The 25,892-nt window shown below is 45.3% G+C and overlaps 2 protein-coding genes across 2 annotated transcripts; both read left to right on the forward strand.

Moving 5' to 3' along the window:
• The first annotated feature begins 1,311 nt into the window (after window positions 1–1,311).
• Window positions 1,312–10,799, forward strand: LOC136051583 (coagulation factor VII-like). The gene is made up of 8 exons (XM_065741076.1): window positions 1,312–1,432; window positions 4,160–4,320; window positions 4,945–4,969; window positions 5,063–5,176; window positions 5,643–5,783; window positions 8,251–8,357; window positions 8,833–8,953; window positions 9,112–10,799. The coding sequence occupies exons 1-8, from the start codon at window positions 1,363–1,365 to the stop codon at window positions 9,648–9,650; spliced, it is 1,278 nt and encodes a 425-aa protein (XP_065597148.1). The 5' UTR covers window positions 1,312–1,362; the 3' UTR covers window positions 9,651–10,799.
• An 849-nt stretch (window positions 10,800–11,648) lies between these two features.
• On the forward strand, window positions 11,649–23,636 carry F10 (coagulation factor X). Its single transcript, XM_065741071.1, has 8 exons — window positions 11,649–11,812; window positions 13,867–14,027; window positions 15,462–15,486; window positions 18,068–18,181; window positions 19,100–19,240; window positions 20,049–20,302; window positions 21,398–21,515; window positions 22,277–23,636. The coding sequence occupies exons 1-8, from the start codon at window positions 11,743–11,745 to the stop codon at window positions 22,819–22,821; spliced, it is 1,428 nt and encodes a 475-aa protein (XP_065597143.1). The 5' UTR covers window positions 11,649–11,742; the 3' UTR covers window positions 22,822–23,636.
• The last annotated feature ends 2,256 nt before the right edge of the window (window positions 23,637–25,892 follow it).

Below are 25,892 nucleotides of genomic sequence, written 5' to 3' on the forward strand. Positions count from 1 at the left end.
GGATGATGGATTATTTTCCTTGGGTAGGCTCAGAAACTACAAGCCAAAGCTGAAGCCTCTGCTGGTGAGATTTATTGAGCGGGACACCAGGATGACTCTAATGGGCTACAGCAAAACCACACATGAAGATCAGCCACAAAGAGAGTCCAAGGGATCTGCTGAACTTTGGGAAGAGGCCTGTGTAAAGCTAGCAAAGGCTGTAATGAAGGCCTGAGGTCCAGATTACTCCCCAGTGATGCTTGTCATAGGCATGGGCATCTGTGCCACCCCAACGACATCCAGTAACAGGAATTTCCCTGGGAAAAGGACTGTCCCTGTGTGAAGTGACTGCTGTTCCCAGCACTTTGGCTCTGAAACAACAATGGCATTTTGCTGTATTGGAGCAATAAACCCGAAATCTTCCATGCTTATGGGCAGTCAGCAGAAGAGGAAAGAAGCACTGCCTCAGCCCTAGAGGAGCAGACCAGCCAGGTGTGGTGACACTGCTGTGGCTCAGGGGCTCAGCCACAGGGACATCATTGGGGTGGTGGCAGGGACCAGGCCAGGCCTTGGGTGCAGAGGCATGTGGTGTTCACACAGACAGGGACACAGCCTTCCTCAGGGAAGCAGTTTTCAGAGCAGGCTGCCCACTATGTTCACTACTGCCAAACAACAGGAACGTGTGTGCAGAGTGTCTGGCAGCCCTGCTCCCAAAGATAAGGAACCCAGCCGAGCCTGGCAGAGAAGCAGCAGCATAGCCCCTCCTCTGCACGCACTGAGGGGAGGGCAGCCTGGCAAACAAGCTCTTTATTTCGCTGCTATCTCAAGTCAACATTTACCTAAGCTTGTTGTTAGCTCTCTGCTTTGATGCCGCTAATTGATTTCCATTAAATCAGAGGGTTGCTTATTTCCCAGGTAGAACACTATTTGCAGATCAGCCCCTCAAAGCCCTGTCGTTGCTCACAAAACAGGACGTGGATCAGCTCTGAGCTGGTGTCGCTTGCCAGGCACTGCAGTTAGAGAAAACTGGTGTAGGGTTCCTTTTGCTGATTAATTAGTGTCAGAAGTTCAGGGTTTCCAATGGCGCCTGGGAAATTGGAAGAGCTGTCTGTCAGCAATTGCTGGGCCTGGCTCTCTGCGAGGCGGCCGTGGGGCCTGGCCTCTCTAAAGGCTGTGCAAAGGCTATTGCGCAGGCTTTGCACAACAGCAGTTCCCCACACAGGCAGGCTGCAGGCTGTGCCTCGCGCTTTGCCCCAATGGTTGTGGTTCCCATGACTCTCCGGCCCCTCCTCTGGCTCCCAGCGTTGGAGGCTGAGCTCTTTGGCCCAACAGCCTGCACTGAAGTGTCAACACGCTGCCAGGACGCCGGCTTGTGGGGTCAGCATGGTCTCCAGGCAGTGCTTGGCTTTGCTGCTCTGCTTCTCACTGCTGGTTCCTCCTTCTCTGGAAGCAGGTATGTCGTGGGGTATAGGTGCAGTTAGCTCACCGGCAGCAGAGCTCTCCACTATTGCACACAGAAACCTTTGTCTCGTGGGCTCTTGATGGCAGCCATGTGCTCATTCTGACAGCTGAAGGAAACTTCTTCCATGCTCCCGCGCGCCTCTTGCTCTCAGATCAGCTGCCCAGAGGGGAAGCACCTGGAGCTGCTGTGATTCCTACTGAGCTGTGGGGCTTTGAAAGGCACTTAGCTGACAAGAAACGAGAGAGGGGAAGGGCACTGTGATTCTGAAGCAGCAAAAGGAAGTGAGGCGACAGCTTTGTGGTAGCTTCACTGTGTGTCTGAAAATCAGCATCCAGGTAAATACAGCAGGACTGGTGTTTTGTGGTTCTCAGGTAGCTGCCAACCAAGTCTCTCCATTGTGGTGAACAGGGCTGGGAGAAATACATCAAAGTCTAAAACGTTCCAGTGTAAACAAGTGGAGGACACTGAAATAGAAGTTGGGGGGTGCCACTATCCATGCACCTTGCACGTTGCACTGCTGGGATCTGTACGCAGGCTGACATGTATGCAATGTATTTGCAGTAAGAAGTTAAGTATAAGCCCTTGAAGAAAAACAATTTAAATGCACATAGCCTGGCCTGACCTCAGCAGAACAACCCAGATAACGTTCCTACGATGGACAAATGCTTATGAACATCTTGTGATAAATGAGACGCATGCTACACAGTATTTTAACCCTTCAAATACATTTGAAATATGTTGAAAATGACCATCACTTTGCTTGTCATTCAGCAAACACCCTCCCAGCAAGCAGGAGGCAGCTCCCCCTCCTCACGGGTCCTACAGTGCAGAACATCCTAAGGATCGGGCAGGACATAGGCACTGTCCTGAATTAATCCACAGCTGGAGGGGAAACAATTACAAGCATTGGAATTGTAAGTTGTCCTGAAGCTCCAAGATTCTCTGCTAACATGGAGGGGGAAAAAATACCAAAAACAATACAGAATAAACTATTTCAGGACTTACACTGTGTATTACATGGAGCAAAAGTACACTGCAGAATTCTTGTTCATTATCCTGTGATGTGACTTATCCCAGCACTGAGGGGCAAGTTAGCACAGTGACAGTGCCATCAGCAAATTTCTATGAGCTGGGAACAGATGCAGCTCTAGGAAGTGAGTTCTGCTGATGTTTGCTATTGAGCATCTTTCCCTAGTGTTGTTTCAAAAGATGGCAGAGCCTCACAGGGAGAAGGTCCCAATGGCTGCCATCTCTGGGGCTGGCAGCATAGGGGAGCCAAGCATAGCCAAGAAGGCATTGTCCTGCCTTCCTGTGTACCTCAGTGTAGATGTTTGACAGAAGGAAAACATATATTTATATTAAAGCAGAGGTTCTGTAACTGTGGCCAAGCAGTGGCAAGGAAATCCCATCTGCAGGTCCAAAGGGTACAAGCAGCGTACCCCACAGGTCACCTGTGGTTTCAGTCCTGTTTAATATCTTCATTAACAATCTGGACAACAGGGTAGAGTGTGCACCCTCAGAGTGAATTTGCAGATGGCACAAAACTGGGAGGAGTGGCTGATTCACCGTAGGGTCGTGCTGACATTCAGAGGGACCTTGACAGGGCGAAGAGGTGGACTGACAGGAACAACATAGAGTACAACCAACCCCAGGAACCCAGATAGAAAGCAGCACTGCAGGAAAAGACTCAGGAGTCCTGGTGGACACCAAGTTGAACATGAGTCAGTGTGCCCTACTCAGCTCTGGTGAGGAAACAGCTGGAGTGCTGGGCTCGGTTCTGGGCACCTCAATACAAGAGAGACCTGGATATACTGGAGAGTGTCCAACAGAGGGCCATGAGAATGGTTTGGGACTGGAGCATCTCTCCCATAAGGAGAGGCTGAGAGCTCAGACTGCCCAGCCTGGAGAAGAGGTGGCATGGGGATTCTCATCAATATCTATACATAACCAAAGAGAAGGTGCACTGACAACACAGCAAGGCTCTTTTCAATGGTGCCCAATGCCAGGACAAGAGTCCATGGGCACACACTGTAACACAGAGCAACCCTCTGAGCACCATGAGCACTTTTGCACTGTGTGAGTGATGGAGCACTGGCACAGGTTGCCCAGAGGCCATGAGGTCTACTACCTGGGGACCTCCAGCAGCCTGCTCTGGGTGGTCCTGCTGGACAGGGGGTGGACCAGAGGGACACTGATGGCCCCGCCAGCCTCAGCTGGTCTGTGATTTTGTGAGTGTGTGAAAGGTTTTGTGAGAAAACTATCGAGGAACAAAGCTCTGGAGACTTAGGGCCGACTGACTGACCCATCACCAAGTGGCTTACCGTAGTGAGTACAGAGTTGAGTGTTGCTGTGTACATCAATCATTACTAGAAAAAATTAGATAAATATTTTTCAGCTGCTAGAGTTTGAAGAAACTTCATGGCGCATGTAGAGACCTACTCTATAATGTGTGACAACACTTCAGTAGTCACTCACATAGTACGCTGGGGTGTACTATGCTCTTTTCTCATAAGCTCTGGGCTCTGAGGGATCCAAGTGCTGTCACTTGGCACGCCAGGAAGCATACCAGAGGAAGGAGGCTCTAAAGGGCTGTGTGCATTTGCTCAGCTTCTCATAAACAGCTCAAGAAGCAGAAAAACTTTTAGAGGAAATTCTCCCTGCCCTTTCTTTCTGGAGTGCACAGACATATGACCAACTCAACATGCTACTGTTTTACAGTCTTTTTAAAGCAGGAAGAGGCAAACAGCATCTTTCAAAGGCACAGAAGAGCCAATAGCTTCTTCGAAGAGCTAAAGCTGGGGTCACTAGAACGAGAATGCATGGAAGAAAAGTGTTCATTTGAGGAAGCAAGAGAGATCTACCGTGATGATGAGAGGACAGTAAGTAACATGAGGCTGGGCGGGTGGGCTCTCCACTCTTCAAGGGTGTGCTTTGACTCTTCAAATCATGAGAGTTAAGAAAAGCCCCATGTTGGGGGGCCGTGGGAAGGTGGATTCTCTCTAAGCTACCTCAGGCTGCCCAGAGAGGTAAGTTGCAGAGTCTCCTTCTCTGGAGATATTCAAGACCCACCTGGACACTTCCCGCTCAATCTACTGCAGGGAACATGCTTCAGCAGTGGGATTGGACTAGGTGGTCTCCAGAGGCCCCTTCCAACCCTTCTGATTCTGGGATTCTATGATTCTCCAGCTCCCCAGTAATCCCAGGGCTGACAATCCCTTCAATTACTGCACTGTGCAGTGTTTGCTTCAGTCCCTCCCATCTCCCACATTCGCATGTTACTGATGGATAGCCTATCAGTATGTATTATGCTGTGCCTGCTGATGTGAAAGTGATGTAGAACATGGAAATAATGTATAATATTTTATGGATGTCCCCTTTCATTCATCATAACAGCAAAAGTGGCATCATCACAGTGGCTGTCTGCAAGCCATCCTATGCTACAGGGGCCATAGGGCTTCATCTGAGCAACTTCTTTAATTAAATCTCTCACTTTTTTCTTCTAGAAAGAGTTCTGGCACATCTATTCCGGTAGGAGCCCTCCATGCTTCCTTGCAGCTACGGTGACACTCCCACTGCTGCTGTTCCTCGCGTGACCTGGGCTGACGCTGCCTGTTTTTACAGACCCCAACCAGTGTGACTCCAACCCCTGTCAGAACGGAGGGAGCTGCGATGACCAGTTTCAGGATTACGTCTGCCGCTGTCCCCTGGAGTATGAGGGCAAAAGCTGTGAAACAGGTCAGCACGGGCATGGCTTAACAAAATTAAGCCATCATTCCTAACCCGATTGCAAGGCGCTGAGATGGACAGGAGCAGTCAGTACTGATGGGTCTAACCAGATGCACACTGCTCAGCACAAATGTAAATCTCATCCTACAATAATTTTGGATCAGCTGAGAGAAAAAGAGGATAGTTTTTTCCTACCCAAGTGCTGATGTTGCTTTGACTTAGAAGCATGATGCAGTGAGTGAATGAGAGCCAAGCTACATATGTTTCCTAAGCACAGCTCTTCCTCCCTTGTCCCTGGAGTTCCTCTTGCAGAGCTTTGCCAAACAGCAGCAGCTTTTGATGCAGTTGCTGTCCATAAATCACTGAAACCTGCCTGGCTGCCTTGCTTCCCTGTCAACATTTCAAGTTGCAATTCGCTCGAGTTAATCACCAATATCTACCTTCAGAAATCTTAATGCTCTCTCTCTGCCTTTAGCTGTGGCTGAGAACCTGAAGTGCATTTATGACAACGGCGGCTGTGAGCAGTACTGTGCTGATGAGCAGTCTGGAAAACGAGTGTGCTTCTGTGCAGAGGGCTACACCTTAGCGAGCGATGGCGTGTCCTGCATTCCCCAAGGTAAGACTTTTCAACACCTACACCTTAGGAGGTGTGAGGTGTCATGCATAGGTGCCAGCTCCTCACTCCTTTGTCTAGGGCAGAGCCTGGAGGGTAGTTTGGGCTTCTGCTGAAGCATCCCAAAAAAAGCAGTGTGGAAGTGTGCACACTGAGCCCACTCTAAAAGCACTGATGGGATCTGCTGAGCACTACCCAAGTCAGCTGAATTGAGTCTGCAGCCCCCACTGGAAGGGGTTCAACACATGCAGTCTGCATTCCAGGACGTCTTCTCTTCTTGAGTGTGGTCCTCAACAGTCAGCGGCCCCTTTGGACCCCCCACTTCTTGTCCTGAGAAGTCCCCTCTTGTGAGACTTGGGGCATTTGACTTCTAACATCCCAGCTCCAGACAGAACTAATCACCCATCCCATGGACAAGTTCTGGGCAGGGGAGGCACAGCCCTTGGCTGTGTGGGATAAAGAGAGCAGAGCAGCAGTGACTGGGGTCAGGCTGTGGGGTCTCAGGTGAGCAGAAGGGCATTGGGCCTCACGAGTCCATTTTTACACTTGCTGTGAGTGCATGTGACTATTCTGGGGGCAGTGTTGATTTCCCATTGACCTCCAATCCATGTGAATTTATGACTATTGGTGTTATGACCATATTTATTTCAGCCCAGGAGTCAAAAAAGGAAGAAGCCTACTAAAACCAAAGAAAATTCAGAGAATCCATTTATTTCTTTTTTCTATTTAGTGGGTTCAGTACACTTGGCTATACCAAGATAGATATTTCTCCACTCATTCAACAAGGTAAATGCTAACTGGGAGTCCATTAGCACAAGTTCATTGTTTTCCCAAATACCTAAGCTGGCACCTAACTCTGTTTTGGGTGCCTCCTTCAATTCCTTTATTATAGGGGAAAAGGAGGCCCCTGGGGCTGTGTACACAATGGACGGAGCTGCAGGGAGTACATGCTCACAGCTAAGGAAGCAGTTCTGAGGGCAGTGCCCCCATACACACGCCACAGTGGAGCACTCATGCAGAGAAGCAATAATGACAACCCAGCTCTCAATGGCAGAAATTCCATTAAAAGAAAAAAAAAACAACTATTGGTTATGTGCTTATCCCTTATTAGCAGATTCTGTAATACCACGTGATGGGGAAGCTGCTTTTCTGAAAAGCTGAGAACAAAGAATTTAATACATCCCACAGGCCTTAAAGTGCATCTTTGCCAACACATATTGAGGAAGATGCACTTGTTGCTGCCCTCTTGGAGCTAAAATAGTGATATTGCTGACTGTGCGCTGCGAGGGTGCAAAACTCATGAGGCCTCACCTGCAGCACTGCATCCACAGCACAGGATGGATGTGGAGCTGTGAAACAGATCCAGAGGAGGCCACAAGGATGATCAGAAGGCTGGAGCACCTCTCCTATAAGGAAAGGCTGAGAGAACGGGGCTTGCTCAGCTTGGGGAACAGAAGGCTTCAGGAAGACCACACTGCGGCCTTCCAGTATTTAACATGAGATTATAAACAGTGGGGACCAACATTTTATGTGAGCATACAATGACCAGACAAGGAGAAGTGGCTTTAAACGAAATGAGGGGAAAATCAAGTTAGATGGGAGGCAGGAATTCTTTACTCAGAGGGTGGTGAGGTGCTGGCATAGGCTGCCCAGAGATCTATGGTGCCCCATCCCTACAGGCACTCAAAGCTTCCACAAGGGTTGGAGGGGCCCTGTGCAGCCTGAGCTGGGGCTGGCTGGGCTTGGAGGTCCCTTCCAACCCAAACTGTTCTGTGGTTCTCTGAAAACTGACTGCCCTCCTGTCACCTCCCACCAGGGATTTGCTCCCCTTTCAGCACCTTGACTCAAGGTTCCCTTTACCACAAGGACATGGCTTTGTGCCACCTCAGGTCTGATGTTTCACCAAAAGAGATGGTCCTGCTCTTCCACGCTATGCCTGTACCCATAACAGCCTAACACTTTCTTTGCATCGGTTGAATTAACTGGCAGGTTCAGGCTGCTATAAAATCATAGAGATGTTGGATTGAACTCAGAATTGTTGCTCCCAGAATGATGAACTAAGAGCACTTCACAGTGTTTCTGCAGAACGATTGGTCCTCAAGACTCAATTATTGCCAATCTTCACGTGCGTGTTCACACCATAGAAGGACCTCTGACTGATACGTGCAGTCTGGAAGAAATAAAGATAATCTGAACAGAAGCAAACTTAGAAATATAGCAAAAAACATGATGCTGGTATATGAATATGTCAGTGTGAAACCATATCTGGTTGTTTGCAGGCAAAAAGACTACCTGCCTGCTGAGCTGCTTTGGGTTACTTCTGAGAGCCCATGCTCCCACACTATGAACCTGCTTTTCAGCTAACAAAACTCCACTGAAGGTGTTTATAGGAATCAGTCTGAGACAGTTGCTGTGAATTCAGTGCAATGAAATCACATTTCTTACTCTTCTTTTTTTTTTTTTTTTCCAGTGAAGTACCCGTGTGGAAAAATACCAGTGCTGGCAAAAAAGAATGCAACTGCTGAGGGGAGAATAGTAGGTGGCATCACCTGTCCTCCAGGTGAATGTCCATGGCAAGTGAGTCTTCCACAACTATTTATTTTTGTCATTGTTTTTCTTGTGAAACCATTATCTTATATTCTGTGTTTCACATGTGTTATGTTAAGATGCATTAAAAGCACCAGGTTTTGGAAGACAAATTCCATCATCATCCATACCCAGCAGCTCCAGTTGTTTCAATCAAACATCTCAGCCTTGTTCTGAATGCCTGCTTTCCTAAGAGTGGAGTGGTAATATAACTTCCTCTGCCTCCTGATCCCCTCATTGTTAACCATACTGCTATGAATTTTACCTAGGGATACACTCTTGGCCATAATACACAGGGTCTATGCTAAGAAATGGAGGAAATGTTTATGGGAAAACTCCTCCTTCCAAAATTCTCCATGCAATCAGCATAGTTTTCTCAAACACAGTTGCATACAATGACAAAAAGTAGTGATATAAAACTGTACTCTACTGAGATTCAGGTCAAAAAGTTGCTTTGTGTTGACAGGCCCTTATAATACAGGATCAGAAAGAGAAGTGTGGTGGTAGTCTGCTCTCTCCAGAGTGGGTGGTGACTGCAGCTCATTGCCTGGAGTACACTCATCCCAAACAGCTCCGGGTGAGGCTGGGTACGTATCTCCCTTCCCCATGTTATCAAGCTGTGGTTGTCTTAATTTCTCCTTCTGACAAACAGGAGTGAAAAACAGACTGGAAATCTCCTGCATCCACAAACTCCTGAGGAATCCAGTCTCTGGCTGACATGACCTGCAATCATTAATTTTTTCAGGTGAATACTCAATAAAAGTTGATGAGAAAACTGAGCAAGAAAGAGGAGTTAGCAAGATCATCACACACGAAGAATACACCAATGGACAAGTCAATCATGACATAGCCCTCTTGAAGCTGGAAACACCTCTGAATCTCACCGATTTCGTGGTGCCAATATGTTTGCCTGAGAAACGTTTTGCAATGTACGAGCTGTCCTCCATTAAGTTCTCAACAGTGAGCGGATGGGGACGGCTACTAGATGGAGGGGCTACTTCTACTTTCCTGATGCGAGTTGATTTGCCACGTGTAAAGACACAAGAATGTGAAAAGCAGGCCAATTTAAACATCACTGAGTATATGTTCTGTGCAGGAGACCTGACTGGCAAAAAAGACTCCTGCAAGGGAGACAGTGGTGGACCTCACGCTACGAAGTACAAGAACACCTGGTTTCTGACTGGAATTGTCAGCTGGGGAAAGGGTTGTGCTGTTGAAGGCAGCTATGGGGTTTACACAAGGGTATCCAAATACATTGACTGGTTGAAGAGGCACATGGGCTGACAACAGTGAATCAGGGCATTTCCATTCTTTCATCTCTCTGTGGCATTTTCCTACTGAAGCCTTCTTCCATTAACTTAGACATGTGGTAAATGTGATATTATTCACAATTTTAAATGAGCTTAATGCCTGCCTGACTACATAAAATAACTTTGATAATGTTGTAAACTTGAATCTCTTGTCAAGAGGCCACAGAAAAGCCCTATCAAACCAGACTCAGGGTCCCTTTCATTTTTCACCCATTTTCTGGTAACAGAAAAGCTTGGCACTGAGAAACACTGTCAGCATGTGTTGAGTACAGCGTGAACCTTTCTTGTACCACTATCGTGGCTGCTGGTAATCAATGATGTACAGACTTCCTGAGCAAGAAGTCACGAGTCTGAATGGTCATGAATGAATCCATTTGCTATACATGTGTGCAATCTCTTCCAAACACATTTGCACTTTGGGTTTTCACAACTTCCTGTGCTGATAGGTGCTGCAATATAATGAAGCAACAGCAGGAGAAAGAGAAATGGTGTTTCTTTTAGCTATGGTGAAGGAACTTTCTCTTGCAGTTTTAACGGGTGTATTTGAGAGGGAGGAATAGTAGAGCATCCTCAGGACAAGAGAGATAGGAAAAAGATTAATTCCACATTTACGGGTCTGCTATGAAAATTTTAGTCTTCTTGCACTAAATATTACTGCAGTATGGCTATTAACAATATGCTTATGAGAGACGAAGAATACCACAGATTTGATCCTATACTTGCCTTTCTGTAAAATTTGGATTCTTTCAAATCATGCTGAATATCAGATTAATCACAAAGGCTTATCAGCAAGTAGGACACTTACTGCTGACTGTGGTCTACTACTGGGGGCAGAATGCTGGCATTATATGGTACATGTGATACCAAACATTTCATAATCTGTGTTACTGACAAAGAGGAATGTGGAGTTATTCTTTTAAGAACTGAAATGGGAACAGCTGCAGATTCCAGAGGCCTGGGAAATAAGGTCTAGCAGTACGAAAGCACACCTCAGAGGTTCTGGTTATACCTAAAGAAATAACAAGATATAAGAAGACTCATTGTGGGTGAGAGATAATAAAAAAGGAAAGCATTAACACCAGCAGAAGAAGCTTGTAAAACAAATAACATATATAATTTAAAAAATAATAATAATAAATCAGGAAAATTCCCAGGGAAAAAGGTGAGTGGGGGCAGAAACCAGCAAATGAAGTCTCATTTTCACCATGAGGCACCTGGCATTGCAAAATCATCCCTCCAGGCCCCACCGAAGCTGAAATTGCTGCTGATTTTATAGGCTCCACTGGATGACTTCTCTTCTGTAAATATTGACACTTACAAACAAGTCGTCCTGCAGGAAAAGGGCAGAATGCAGACAAAACATCCAACCAGTATGTGGCATGACTTTCACACAACAAAGCCATGAGTTACATGTGTTTTTAACATAACAGCCTGTGTAAACAACCATGGAATGGTGGAACCATTAAGGTCATAAAGACCTCTCAGATCATGCAGTTCAACCCCAGCCCACCCCCACCATGCCCACTGACCACGTCCCTCAGTGCCACATCCACACAGTCCTTGAACACCTCCAGGGATGGTGACTCCACCTCCTCCCTGGGCAGCCTGTGCCACTGCCTCACTGCAGAGACAGAGGCCAGCTTTGGGGTCCATCTCCATGGGTGGGAGATCTCTGTGCCACCAAAGGCCATGGGGCCATAGGGTGGCAAAGCCAATGCAGCCGGCGTCGGGCTGCCACGGGGTACATCACACTAGACCCCACACCTGCCAGAGGCGGGCTGGGTGAACCCAGCCTCGGCCAGCACTTGCTCAATAAGCTGACGATTCGTTCCCAACCTCTTCCTTTAAAAATAAATAATTAATTAATTAAAAAAGAGGAGACTCATAATCGGGCCACGTCCCCACCCACCCCCCCTCGGATGAGAAATCCCACAGCGGCTTTCCCCCTTCCAGGACGCTTCCGCTATTTCTGGGCTGGGTGAAGCAACGCTGCCGCAGTCCCTGCCCTCCCGGGAGCGAGGGCTCCGTCCCGTCCCGTCCCGTCGCGGAGCCCATCCCGAGCCACCATGGGCGGCCGCCTGCTGCTCCTGCTGCTCTGCGCCGCGCTGCCGGACGAGCTCCGGGCTGAAGGAGACGGTAAGGGTCGGCTCCGGGGGGCTCCCGGGCCGAGGAGGGGATACCCTCCCTCCTCACCGCTTTCAGGGGATGCCGTGGAAGCGTCCGCGTGGAAAGCCTTCACGCACCGGGGGCTGCGGTCCCCAGGAGAGGGCACAGCGGGCGGTCACCCCCGAGAGGGGGCAACCTGCGTCCTGCTGGAGGGGAGAGATGCACCTCGGGGCGGGGAGCGGCCGGGGACTGCTGGGGTGCTGCAAGACGGCCGCTGGGATTCAGCCCCGGGGTTCCCCCACATTGGAACGGGGCTGCCGTCGCTGGGAGGACGGCTGCCTTCCTAGCGCTGCGAGCTGGCGTTCTTGGGCTGTGCCTGACAGAGCGCATCCCGCCTCTGTGCTGCGAGGGTCAGCATCAACGTTGAGAGCAGAAAGCCACATCAGGTGGTGAAGGCTTTGACTCTTTCTTCAGTGAGTCAGCCTGCTTGGGTTTTTACGCTGAGGTCCTCGGGCTGCTGCTGCAGTGCCCTGCTTGAGCTGACCGACACCCAGTGTTCCTTCGTGTTCTCGGAGAAGGCAGGACGGCAGGAAGCTCGGGAAGGAGAGCGGCCGGTCTGAGAACGCTTATCGGCCGGGTCAAGTTTACAAAAACATCCTCATGCAGCACTGATGTGGAGGCAGAGGAGTACAGCAGCAGTGACCCCGCCGGCTGCATCCTGTCACTGGCCCCTAACTGCAGAGAGGGACTTAAGGACAAAGAGGCAGTGGGTGAATGAACTGACTGTCGCTGAGCTGGAAGTTATAAGTGTTGCTGTAGCCCTCCTGCACAGAGCCTTCTCAGAGCGAGTGGAACTCCACCGTACACATAGTCTCAGTGCTACTGCTTAATGTGCACAGAGCTAGCAGAATTTGGCCCCCTGTCATCGAAGAACATGATCAGCTGATTCACATATTGCTGCACTGAGCTGTGTAAGCTGCCTGCTGAGCCCATTGGCTTTCAGGTCCCCTCTACAGCGCTGTCTTACACATTCCATGCTCTGTGATTGGGAAGTACTTCTTCCTCTCTAGATTTCAGGTTTTTAGAACATATTTAAATGCTAGCTTTCCTAAAACATATGCTTTAGATAATTGTCAATCTACTTAGTACAGTTTTGCTTCTGTGATTCTTGTCAGGTAATATGTGCACTAGTTACTGAAGGCTCATGCAGCCAAGTGGCTGAGCTGAGTTTAACACCTCTGATCCTTCCATTGTGTCATCAGCTACCTGCATCTTGAACTTAAAGGCAGCAGGTCTCGTGCTGTGTGACATCAAGCTTTTAGAAAACAGAACAGCCCAGTGACCTGAACTCAAGATGTACTTTCTATAAATGCTGAAGCTGGCATTCATTTGCCTCTGGTCTGTATTAAATCTTTGGATACAGCTGCCCTGGCTCTACTTGCAAACATAGCAGTAAGGCAATAATGCTATGAAAGACAGTTAGGACACGTTGCTAAGTGGGAAGAAGGACCCATGGGAAGCACACTAGGGTTTAGGGTGGTGCAGGGCAGTGGATCTCACACATGGGCTGTTTCTTTTCTGAAAGCGGGACTGTGAAACAGCTGTTCCCATCTGCCAATAGAACCCCATGCAGGCAAATTACTTCAGTTTGTGTGGAGTTTGTTTTCTAGACCACATGTCTCCAGAGCAGCCAGTGGTGTTGCGTGATTGCCAGCTCTAAAACCAAATCAGTGACTGCAGCCTCCCTCATCTTCACTGTGGAAGAGAAAGTCATTCTGTTCAAGGCTGGAGTCTAGAGCAGGAGCAACAGAAATATCAACTCTCAGCAGCGACCTGCATATTCTATTCTCAGGACTGACAACAGAAGGACAGAATATTGCATGCCTCTGGTTTGTCTTGGAGCCACTGATTCTCACAGAGATCCTGAGATCCTATCTGTCTGAGGTCTGATATAACCAGTAGTGTTGCCAATGAGTAGTGTGGTGAGAAAGTCTGATTTGTTTTTCTTTCTTTACTTTTTTCTGATGACTTGTTACCACCACCAGTTGTTACCCAGTAATGGTACCATTTTCTCTATTGTGTAGTGTTCATCAAGAAAGAAAGTGCCGACAAGTTCTTGGAAAGAACAAAACGTGCCAACTCTTTTTTGGAAGAATTGAAGCAAGGCAATATTGAAAGAGAATGCAATGAGGAGCGCTGCTCAAAAGAAGAGGCAAGAGAAGCCTTTGAAGACCAAGAGAAAACTGTAAGGATGAACTAATATCAAACATAGGCCTACATATTTTATGTTTACAAAATAGTATTGATGTATTATGAGCCAAAACTTACAAGTGTTACTGTTGGTCACTTACCACAAAGAATAGATAGTGATATGGACTGTGTGGCATACACATACAAAAACAGTCGTCATTTATCTCTTGCAAGGTCAGACCATGTTAAGGATTCCATTCTTTAACCTGTTCTGATCTGCTTAATTGCCATCATGAGATATTTGACCACTAAATAATCTGATACTCTCTATGTTAAGAACTACTTTCTCTTGTGGCGTGGCTGAGCAGTGTGACTATGTTCAAGACTTCTTAGATAGAGAGCCCATGGGAAGGTTGAGATGGTGTAGAACTTAGTGTGAATATTTTTCCATATTTATCTTAAGAAGTTTCACAGGCCTTATATCATTTTGTGGCTGTCTTTCCAACATTTGAATTGACAGAATGTGTACTGAAAACTGTTCTTTATGTTAAATTGCCCACATGGAATGAGCTTTTTGTGTGTGACTCTTGTGTCACCTTCCCAACCCTGGAGGGTGCTTAACTTTAGCTAGAAGAGCAGTCAATTCCCAAGCTAAAGGGAAACCTACAGAGATGGGGAAAGTATGTGAACAAGGGTCAGTAGAGAAGTAATGTGTGAAAACTGAAGTGACTCGGTGATGGAAGGAAACTGGAAACACTGTCTGTAATTAGAACAGCCCTGAAACTGGAGTCAAGGCCAGATTCATTTAGCTGTAGTTTTACTTGCTGGCCAGAATGTTTCTGGAGTGGCCCTGAGGTGAACTGGGTGGGGAGTGGAGTCATGGGTGCATCGCCAGGCCACTTCAAAGAATAAGGGTTGAGCCACAGCAGAACCAGCACAGCCTGTTCTACCCCTTGACCAGACCTAGCTGGAAGGGACCATCTTGAACAGACAGCATACCTGGAGTCCTTAGTGAGAGGGATGGAAGAACAGAAGTCAGACAAAATATTTTGAAACCTCAGGATTTCTGAGGTCCTGCTCCATGGGGGTACAGAGGAAGGAGACTGAAAATTTGACACTGCAAGAGGGTAAGGAAGTTCATTCAAGACCAAGGGTAAGGCACAGTTATGCAAGAAATGAAGAGCTCAGTGAGTGACATTAAGAAATCCTCCTCTCTATGGAGGCTTAGGTATTTTTGAAAAATGTGTGAGACTTGTTTCTCTAGAGCTGGGCACTATAGATGGTTTTAACCAGATGGATTTAGTTAAATGTCAGTATCAGATTGCGAGACACTACTTGCCTGTAAATTAAATTTTAGTTTGAGCAATTGTTAGCTGCAAGTATCCTCAGTATGAAAGCTCTGATATTTTTCTGGAGAACTGGATTCAGTAATTCTCATCTAACTCCTTTTGTTTTCTTTTATTTTCCCTTGCCCCACACCAACCCATAGGAGGAATTCTGGAATATCTATGTAGGTAAGAAAGAGTCTGCATTTGTTTAGAAAATTAAGTTTCCTTTTCACAAGGTTAAAAAGGATGCACCTCTTGCATAACCACTTCCTGCTGCCTTGTTTATTCCTTTCACTGTTTCCCCTGAAAGAGGAATCTGATTGATTTACAGCCTCGCTGTTGCTCGAACCCAGTCACCTCGTCTGATGGCAAGCAGCCTCCAGTTCCTGGGGTGATCTTTGTCCTCTCAAAAAAGAACCCTGGCCCTTTGCATGCAAAGGATAGTGAGAAGCAGAAGCTGGGCATCTGACTCTGCCCATTCATCATCCTGCTGAGGGTGAGCCCAGGATGGTGGAGTCCAAATTGCAAAGAGTCATAGATGGGGGTGGCACTTCATTGCATCAGGCGACCTGTTCTGCACAGTCACTTACCAGTTGCATGCCACCATCCATGCCACAGCGTTGCTGATTCCTGTAAGACAGAGATTTGGTGGGAAGTGTTTTCTACAGAGCTGTTTGGTATTCAAGGATGACATAGCAGTAGGTTAGCGGGTGCTGCCTGTCAGACTTTTCTGGTTTTGTTTTTCTGAAGGTTTGACTTGTACTTATTTGGGTACTATTGTTCGTAACAGTCTCACAGGGACATATTTTTATGTACTATTGTTTGGTAACATGTTCTCCTAAAGTATGTTTCTAGCCTTCGTGTTAGGAAGAATACCTAAAAAATGTTGACCAGAGATTGCTCAGCTTTGTCTGAAGAAAATTGCCACAAGGAAGATATAGACTTTCACAATCCTCTAAGGGGGGGGGGAAGAATTCTGCATCCTACAGGGTGAAATTGCAAACAAAGCCTGCGTAAGTGCTGCAGTGAACAGAAGTGGAAAATTTCAAACCATTTTCTCATGAGAATGCAGAGAGTGGAACATCAGTGCCAGTGCTCACAGCGGAAATGCCAGCTTCATGCATCCTAAACCACAGTCCACGAATGCTTTATTGATGTTTAGAAGTTCTGAAAACCACAGCTGCCCTCAGCCAAGTTAGAACAATTCATTCTCATTTCTTTTTTTAGTAGGGGATTCTGCAATGTTTTTGTGCAATATTGATATAAAACTCAGTCCCCCAGCAGCAACTACAGTACAAGGAAAATTAGGAAACTATGGTTTCTATCAATAGGATGCTGCTTAGCCAAGTCCACTACGGAATGGAGCCTTCCAGTATGGCAGAGGAAGCAGAAACCAGGAGGTGTGCCACTGGCCTCCTGCATGCCTTTGGTTTATTAAGAGGTGTTCTTTCCTTTCCACCATGAAGGATGGACATCAGTCTTCAGCATCTCTGTGGTGGACCATGTGATTGCAGTGTTTGGAATGCTGATGTTTGTGGCCATGTTCAGGCACAGAAGGGATGGAGAGTTGTGGGGCAGTACTCAAAGCCCCACAGGTGTTCTCTGTGGCAGATGCAGCTTCTGCAGATGAGCTCACTGGCCAGGAGCATCACACAGATGTCACATTGGATACTCAGGATAAGCAGTGTTCTGCATCTTCTTTCTTTTGTGGGCATCACCGTTCTTTCAGCTGCTCCAAAAGGAGCAGAACAGGTGGTAACATTCAGAAATATGTGTGCATCTAAGGCAATGAATTACCAAGCGTCAGTTCTCCAGATATCCTCCTTTTCTTGTCTTGCAGTTCAGAAGGGCCTGGCAGGTTCACGTGATGCAGAAATGCATTTGTTACTGCAGGTTGCCGTGTGGGAGAGACCATGGTAGCAAGCATCAGTGCAGGAGTGAGACACTTTCGTGGGGATGGGAGAAAGGGCTGCTACGTGGCATATGCCTCCAAGTGCAGCACAGTCTGATTTTCCTTCTTATGACTGTATTATTTGTGAGCTACATGTGGCAGGGGTCAAGACAGGCATTGTGTCCATGTCATGGAAATGAAAAGAGACTGTAGAAATGTGTTTCAAATACTAAGATCCCAACTTAAATACGGGTGAGGTAAGAGCTAATCCTTTGACATCAACACCAGTACCTCAGTGGATACAGTGGGACATTTTTGGTACCACAAGCAGCACGAAACAGGAATTTGGTCCACAAACATGGATTTAGAAGAGCTTTTAAAGTGTTTTATTTTGTTTATCTACTGATTCATATGCTCTTTGTTTTAGAAAAGCAACACTGTGGGCAAAACACATGCACGTGGGATGAGATGACCTTTAAATAACTAATAGTTGAGTTGTCATTATTATGTGGAAATTGCAGGGAAATGCGTTAGACAGTAGTTGCAACATGGAAATGTCCAGGCTGCTTTTATAGTCTTCACCGTAAATAATGTACACTTTGACAAGCAAGCATTAATTTGTCTTGTTAGGAAAAAAACTGTAACTACACACTGTCAAACAGTAGCTACCAAAAACAGATTGCAAAACTGAGGGTATATATATATGAATCATGCTTATTTGGAATGATTGCAGTTGCTCTTGCTCTGCCTGGAATATGGCTTCTCACAGGACATGTCTCTTAAATAAGAGTGATTGCTTGTCAAAACTAACTCCTCTTCAGAGCTCGTTGTAAATATATTTTCTCTAACAGTTTGGTTTTTTGTTTATTTTTGTAGATGGCGACCAGTGCAGCTCAAATCCTTGTCACTATGGTGGACATTGTAAAGATGGACTTGGTTCCTACACTTGCTCTTGTTTGGATGGTTACCAAGGCAAGAACTGTGAATTTGGTAGGTTTCTCCTTCAGACAGCTGTGGCAGTGAATATGCCAAGTTGCTGAAGCGTAGACTTAACACACTATTAGCAAGCATTATTTACCTCTTGGAAAAATGCTTAGAATAGTTTGCAGTCAGCAATGAGATGGAAGTGTGTCAGAAACAGAAAGCCCTCTGACTCAGCATGTGGATAGTGATAGTGAGTGGTCCAAAGTTACACTTTCTCCAAAGAAAGCACTGTTAATTATCACAGAGCCACTTGACATGAGCTTAAATCCCCAAAGCACGACAATAAATCTAAGAACCATAGGATTCTTATGACTGATATCAAAGGGCCTGGACTCCTAGCTCTGAAGTACAGTCCTGCTCAGTTCACAGGACGAAGAACCAAAGGCAGATCTCAGAGGAAAATGCAGAGACTTTTAAGTCTTGGAAGGAATCATCTTTTTTCTTATAAATCTTTCCTGAGTCTCACATCTGTGCTATGCAGCTACTTTTTTGATATTGCTAGAGTGTGAATTGTTTGCCCAGAAATAAAGATGGAGGGTGTAGAACTGAAGTTCACAAACAGATCTGAGGGGAGTGGAGAGGAGCTAAGTTTTTTAAGGCAGGGGGAAGCAATCATGTGAGGGTTTACCAATAACTGCACTTGTGTGTTAGTGTTTTATTAATTCCTCCACTGCCTCTGCTTTTGGAGCTCACTGTGACACAGCCACTGTTTGCACTTGGGTTTCGCAAGTATGTTTCATGTGGTGGATGTGTTTCCTTTGTAAGGCGCAAGCTAATGTTAGGCACTCATGCTGTACTAAAATGAGCTTCAGGTTTTTTTACAGGGGGATTTGCTTATCCTATTTAAAGAGTGCAATTTAGTTTGGTGAACTCCAATATCTTCTGTGAAGTCAGTGTTTATTCTCCAAACTTCTCTCTTTATAGTCATACCAAAGTACTGCAAAATAAACAATGGTGACTGTGAGCAGTTCTGCAGCATCAAAAAAAGTGCTCAGAAGGATGTTATGTGTTCCTGTACAAGTGGGTATGAGCTGGCAGAAGATGGCAAACAGTGTGTTTCAAAAGGTACGAAGCTGCATGGTAAACTAATAGCCATGGTGGTGAGGTTTGTTTCACAGCTCAAGAATATCTTTTGAACCACATGGTGTACGTTTAAGATTGAGGCCAACTGGTTTGTATTTTCAAAGCCTTCCATGTGTGGTGTGATGTGATGAACTTCTCAGAATAAAGCTGAGGCACCTTTTGCAGGTGACTCACACTATTAGCTGAGGAAATAAAGTGCTGTTGACAGGAGAAAATCATAGTTATATCTTTAGTTGTAGTTGTAGAGAAAATTGTAGTTGTATCTTACATTCTGTGTAAAATACCCACTTGCAAAAACTTCTTTTGATTTCAGTTAGTGAAATCAAATAGTAACTGCTGACATTAAATACTTAAGATTGGTGCCATTTAAGTACATTTTCATTGTATTCCAGCAAACCAGGGTAGGGGGGGGATGTGAGTCAGCTGTATAATCCTCACATTGTTTTTTATATCTTTTAGAACCTGAGACATGTCTCTAACACAATACACAGAGTTTTCTAATTAAGATGATTGTAGTATGAGATAGCACAACATATAGCAATGTTAACAACTGAAGATAACTTTAAATACTTTGAAAACACTGTCCAGACTGAAACTATGAACAAGTTTTAGGACAAGCAAATGGCTTTCATCTGTCAAACCATATGCTCTTCCTCCTTTGTTGTGTCTGTTATGTTAGTCTTGGAAACAGCTGCATTAACCAGTTTATTGTGAGATGGTGTGGTCAAGGAGTCTCCAATTGTGTGGCTGTTTCAGTCCTTCTCTAATTGTAGCATTCTTGTCTTTACAGTGAAGTACCCATGTGGAAAAATTCTTGTGAAAAGAAGTAAAAGGTCTGTCATTTTACCCACTGATAGCAGTACCAATGCAACTAGTGATCAAGATGTTCCCTCCACAAATGAAACCAGTCTGGAGGAGGACTTCATTACTACCACAGAAAGCCCAACTCCCGCTCCTCGCAACAGATCGAGTAAAACAGATTCACAGGTTGATATCAGGATTGTAGGTGGGAATGAGTGTCGTCTTGGTGAATGCCCATGGCAGGTAAATCTGGTGCACGTATTTTTGAGGGAAACTGTGTAATCATTCATACCAGAGAGGGCTTTTGAGATGTGCTGCTTCAACAGTGTTGAAGGTTGTGTTCCAGTTCTGTGCATAATCTGTTCTGTTCTGGCAGAGCTGATCTGCTTCTGCCTTTCTTTGTCAAAGGAAGATTCCTTTGCCTTTCTTTGCTTAGCCTTTCTAAGGAATGATGACTTATCTTCTCTGTTTCTTTGAGTGAGATGCAGCATGGAGTGCTTTTCCATATTGATCTGCTCACTCACTGGGACCATTAGTGTAATAGTCCGATTCTGTGTGGGAATAGTGTTGTGTAGGTCTGACACGGATAAGAGGAGGTGCCCAGGGTAATGCAAGCACAAACCTTGAACACTTTTAGCAGGTTACTGATCTAATGGCTTGGCTTCACTGAATCAGCCTTTGGTTGCAAAAGTCAATATCTTATGGTAATTTGTTCATGTACTGTAGAGGCTGTTTGCAGAGCCAGAGCCACTGCTTGTCAGGGAATATGCTTGCTTATTCTTCGTGTGGCTTGAGTACTCGTAGTGTACAACCACACGCTCTCTATGCCTTTGTCATGCAGATTTCCATCCCTTTTCCCCATGATAGTGGTCCCTTTAGGTAGTATACCCAACAGCATTTCGGAGAAAGCATGCATTTGCTTTCATTAGTAACTTTTCCTTTTGAGCTCAGACCAGCCGAAATCTGTTCCTGTCTTCATGACACTAGGCGAGTTGAACAGAAACAGAATTTGGGCAGAAATTCCATGGGACAGTAAGTCAGGGCCCTTGCTCCTTGCTTAGTCAGCCGGCATCTTGTTCCTAGAGGATGTCACTAAAAGGAGTCACGATGAAGTTAGGAAGCTGAACCTCCCATATCACTTGAAGACAGCTGAGACTCTGTAATACATGCTGATCTCTAACGTGTATGCAGCACTAGGAGCGATCTGTAGAGCACTGCATACACATTGCTGTAGTACGCCTGTATGCCGTGTGCAGAGAGAACAATCACCTGTTTATAGCTCACTGAAATTAAGCCATTCTTTTGAATTTTGCACTTACCATTTCTTTTCTCTCACAGGCCGTGCTGTTAAATGAGAAAGATGAAGAGTTCTGTGGTGGAACCATACTGAATGAAGATTTCATCCTTACTGCTGCTCATTGTATAAACCAGTCCAAAGAGATCAAAGTTGTTGTTGGTAAGGCACTGTGCATTTTCTTCCTGTGATGTTTGAGGATGTGTTGCAGGCTGATACTCTGTGCTCAAATACACGTTAGAGGTAATCATATCAAGTGGTTTGTTATCAGTTTGTTGCTTTGGTGGTGTTATGCATTCTACAGTTTCCTGTTATTGCAGAAATACTGCTTTGTAATCACTGGAGCAGCTGAAGTAGAAGGTGATAATGGTGATAATTTCTTCTTTGCCAGATAGTTGGAAAGGTTTAAGAACAAATGTTCTGGAAGTGTTGGTTAGCGCTGTGCTTGTCAGAGCAGTGCTTCTACAGAAAGCTCGTAATTTTTCCTTGCAAGTCTGAAGCATGCCAGCTATTTTCTACAGGAACACTGAGGAAAGCTGTGACACATGGATTAGAGGAAGAAGAAACTCTCATCTCACATTAGCTCACTGCTCTTTTAGTTTTGATCCAGAGAAGTTTCTCTTCCCCAGTACAGGCCAGGCTCAAGCTGCTGTAAAATCTTCCTCCAAATTTGCATTAGGTTAGCTGAATTAATTTGTGCTGATTTACATAAACTGGTACAGAAATCTTCATACACAAAACCTTGGAGCTGAAACTGCATCCAAGTGGGGCTAGTAAATATTGCAGTCCATTCTTGCAATGTACTTGTACAATATGAAGGCTTAGTCAAAGCGGTAGCAATGGGAATACTAGTGTCCTCCTTTATCAAGGCTGTTCTTAATTTCTTTTATCCTATTAATGATCCTTTGAATTGCCTTGTACAGGTGAAGTGGACAGACAAAAGGAAGAACAATCTGAAACAATGCATACTGCAGAAAAAATATTTGTTCACTCTAAGTACATCGCTGAGACTTACGATAACGACATAGCCCTCATAAAGCTGAAGGAACCTATACAGTTTTCTGAGTACATTGTCCCAGCATGCCTCCCACAAGCAGACTTTGCTAATGAAGTGCTGATGAACCAGAAGTCTGGGATGGTTAGTGGCTTCGGGCGTGAATTTGAAGCCGGACGACTTTCCAAAATACTGAAAGTGCTTGAAGTCCCCTATGTTGATAGGAGCACTTGCAAGCAGTCCACTAACTTTGCAATAACAGAGAACATGTTCTGTGCTGGTTATGAAACAGAGCAAAAAGATGCTTGTCAAGGAGACAGTGGAGGCCCCCATGTAACTAGATACAAGGATACTTACTTTGTTACTGGAATTGTTAGCTGGGGTGAAGGATGTGCAAGGAAGGGCAAATACGGTATCTATACCAAACTGTCCAGGTTCTTACGTTGGGTAAGGACGGTCATGAGACAAAAGTAGTACTGGTGTGGCTCTCAATCCTCGCAGTAGGAAACAAGGTGCAGTTTCTCTAATGGAAATGCTTTTTATTCTATTTTATTTTTTTTTATCCACATCTGCTAAACTTGTTTTGAAAGCTGCTTTCTTGAAGTTATGGTGCTGCTGCTTTTTTTTCTTTCTTTCTTTTTTTTCTAGACTTTAAGCATTGTATATGCAGTCTGCTGGTGCTGTTTTGAGTTTGTAAAGGGGTTTTCACCAAACAAAATGCCTGCTCATTGCTGTGTTCTTATTGCTTGCTTGGTTATTTTCATATTGTCATTTTGGCTCCTCTCTGTTTGCCCAAGTGAGTCCGCCAGTGGGTACTGGACATAATATGATGGAAGTGGGAAGGCCAGGACTTCAGTCAGTCCTCCTACTGCAGCCCACTGGCTCATTAGAGAGTTTGTTCCCACTAAAGCTTTTTAGCTTCTACCTGTGGATGTCTTTAGAAGATAAAGGGAGAAAAGAAGCTTCCTTGGCCAAAGCTGAGACACAAGCAAGTATTCAATGTGTTGCTGAATAACCGCGTTCCACAAAACTTCCCACTTAGGTCACAGCAGCTAAATAAAGTGTTGTATTGCATTATATGGTTGTACTTCATTCTAGTTTAATTTGAACACTTATTTTCTGCTCCTTCAGAAAAAAAATAACATGTATGTTTGCTGTTTCCTACGTCATATTCTGGATCGTGCGTGGCTGAGGATCGGAGACGTCCTCCTGTTTGTTCCAGGTGCTACTGTAAGATGTATTATCAGTGTACATTAGCATTTGAAATAAAACATTATTTCTTTTTTGTTGTTGTTCTTTTTTCATTCCCTCTGGTCATATGTGAAGACAAAATCTCATTCGAAAGTGAAGAAAGAGTGCGTGTCACCAAATAAATGAGTGAAACATTTCCCCTGCCTAATGATGGCAGTGGCTCAACACTCATGTTTTTTGTATGCGGAGCACTGCTCCTGCATACATTCTTCTTCAGACTTTCTCAGCTGCAGTTCTAGTCTCAGAAATCATGGAATAATTTGCAGAAGATGAGATGGGTGAAAGCTGTCTGGTCCAACCCCATGCTTAATCCAAGACTAACATCAAAGTCAAATCAGGTTCTGAAGGGTCTGGTCAAGTTTTGAAAACATTTAAGGCAAAATCACTGCCACTCCAGACAACATGTTCCTATATTTTAGCATGCTCACAGCTAAAAATTTGTCACATCCATTTGGAATTTTCCTTGTTGAAAGACCTAAATTCAACTCTCCCTGGCTCAACAAATCCAATTTCCTCAAGCTTTTTATTGTACACTATTGTATCTAGTTCCCTACCTGTCCTGATGGATTTTCCGAGGCTCTATGATGCTCTGTGCTGTCTGAGGTATGCTGAACTTTGCCACCTGCCACTTATCTCTTAGGTTTTGAGTGGATACTGGCTAGTTTTGTGTAGCAGCTGTGAGGAAAACAGGTTATTCAACTAGAAAGACAGCTCTGCTCAGCACCAAGGTAATGCTACTGTCAGCAGAAATTGCAGACTTGAAGAACTGCAGGTCATTTACCCCAGACTGATGATCTCCACCTGTATAAAATCACAGCAGGGTTATTTAAATGTTTGTTCAGCAATGTTAGTTCCATGAATTTTTCTGTCCACTGTACCTTCTAACCCTTTGTCCCACATTCACCCCATACACCAGCAGGGTGAAATATCCCTTTTCAGAGAGAAGTGCTTAGGCACAGGTGCTGCCCAAATCCCTTAAGTTACTTATGCTAAAGGCATAAGTGAAACCTAAGACTACCTATGTATAGTGTTGGGATGGCTGAGGAGAGGATCTCCTTCTGGCAAAGGTGGCAGTTGCTGCATTTTGCCAGCTGGTGCATACCTATACATGTATGTCTACCTTTGAAAGCAGGCACAGAGCTGATTTAACAGGTGACCATGCAAGAAATGAAAATCCAACTGTGCTTAGAGAAGAAGTGTCAAAACTCTGTAGTGTACAAGAGACTGTCCTTGAGTTTTGCTATCAGAATTTGTCTTTTACCAAGATTTTATCCACCATCATGGTGCCTACAGCATGCAGAGGTTTTACATTTCTTCCTTATTCTTTAGCACTGTCTATGCAGCAGCGCTATGAGAACATGAGTGAAATATCTGCTTGCATTTTTCCCTTGCTGATGGCATTTTGCTTGGTCTCATCAAGACCCATAACCAATTCTTGAGCCAGCAAGAAAAGACAGAATAAAAGCACACTTGTTTATGTAGATGAATTATTTTTGGTGCAGTTTCACCTGGCAAAATTGGAACAGCTCCTAAGATTCAGGAAAGTGATAGAGCACACAGTAGCAGTTCAAACTGGTGGATTTTAAAATTCCAGAACTCCTCATGTCAAATAATCACTGGTGACTTAGGAAAGAGCTGCCATTTACCAATGGTAAATGGTGGAAGTGGGAGCACAAAGCTATCTCCAGGTGCTCAGGCTTTCTCAGCCTTCAAGGAAAGGGCAGTGCCGAGTAGAAATAGTAAAAAGGAAGGACGGCAAGCAAAGGGTGCAATCACATTGAAGCTTTAGGGAGGGATAATATGATGAATTTGGAACTGGGATTTTTTGGAACTGGAGTTGCCTAGTCTGGAGAAGAGGAGGCTGGAGGAAGAGTTCATTGCTCTCTACAACAACCTGAATAGAGGGTGCAGTGAGAAGGGTTTCAATCTCTTTTTCTCAGGTGACAGGATCTGGGGGAATGGCATCAACTTGCCCAAGAGGAGGTTTAGTTTGGATGTCAGGAAGAATTTCCTCGCAGAAATGGTGGTCAGGCATTGGAATGGGCTGCCCAGGGAGGTGGTGGAGTTCCCATCCCTGGAGGTGTTTATGAGATATGTAGACATAGGCCTCAAGGATTTGGTTTAGTTGTGGGTCTTTGTAGTGTCAGGTCAGTGGTTGGGCTGAATCTTAAGGGTCCTTTCCAACCTCAGTGCTTCAATGATTCTATTCTATGAATAAGAAGCTAGGGCATTTGTCAGGCTGAGTCAAGATAAAGCAGCTGGGCAAGAGGCTCTTGAAATGAGGCACTGGATCT

Source organism: Cyrtonyx montezumae, unplaced genomic scaffold (genome assembly GCF_038088225.1).
Source record: "Cyrtonyx montezumae isolate F1298 unplaced genomic scaffold, pur_monq_1.0 scaffold_3, whole genome shotgun sequence".
In the NCBI taxonomy this organism is placed as follows: Eukaryota; Metazoa; Chordata; class Aves; order Galliformes; family Odontophoridae; genus Cyrtonyx; species Cyrtonyx montezumae.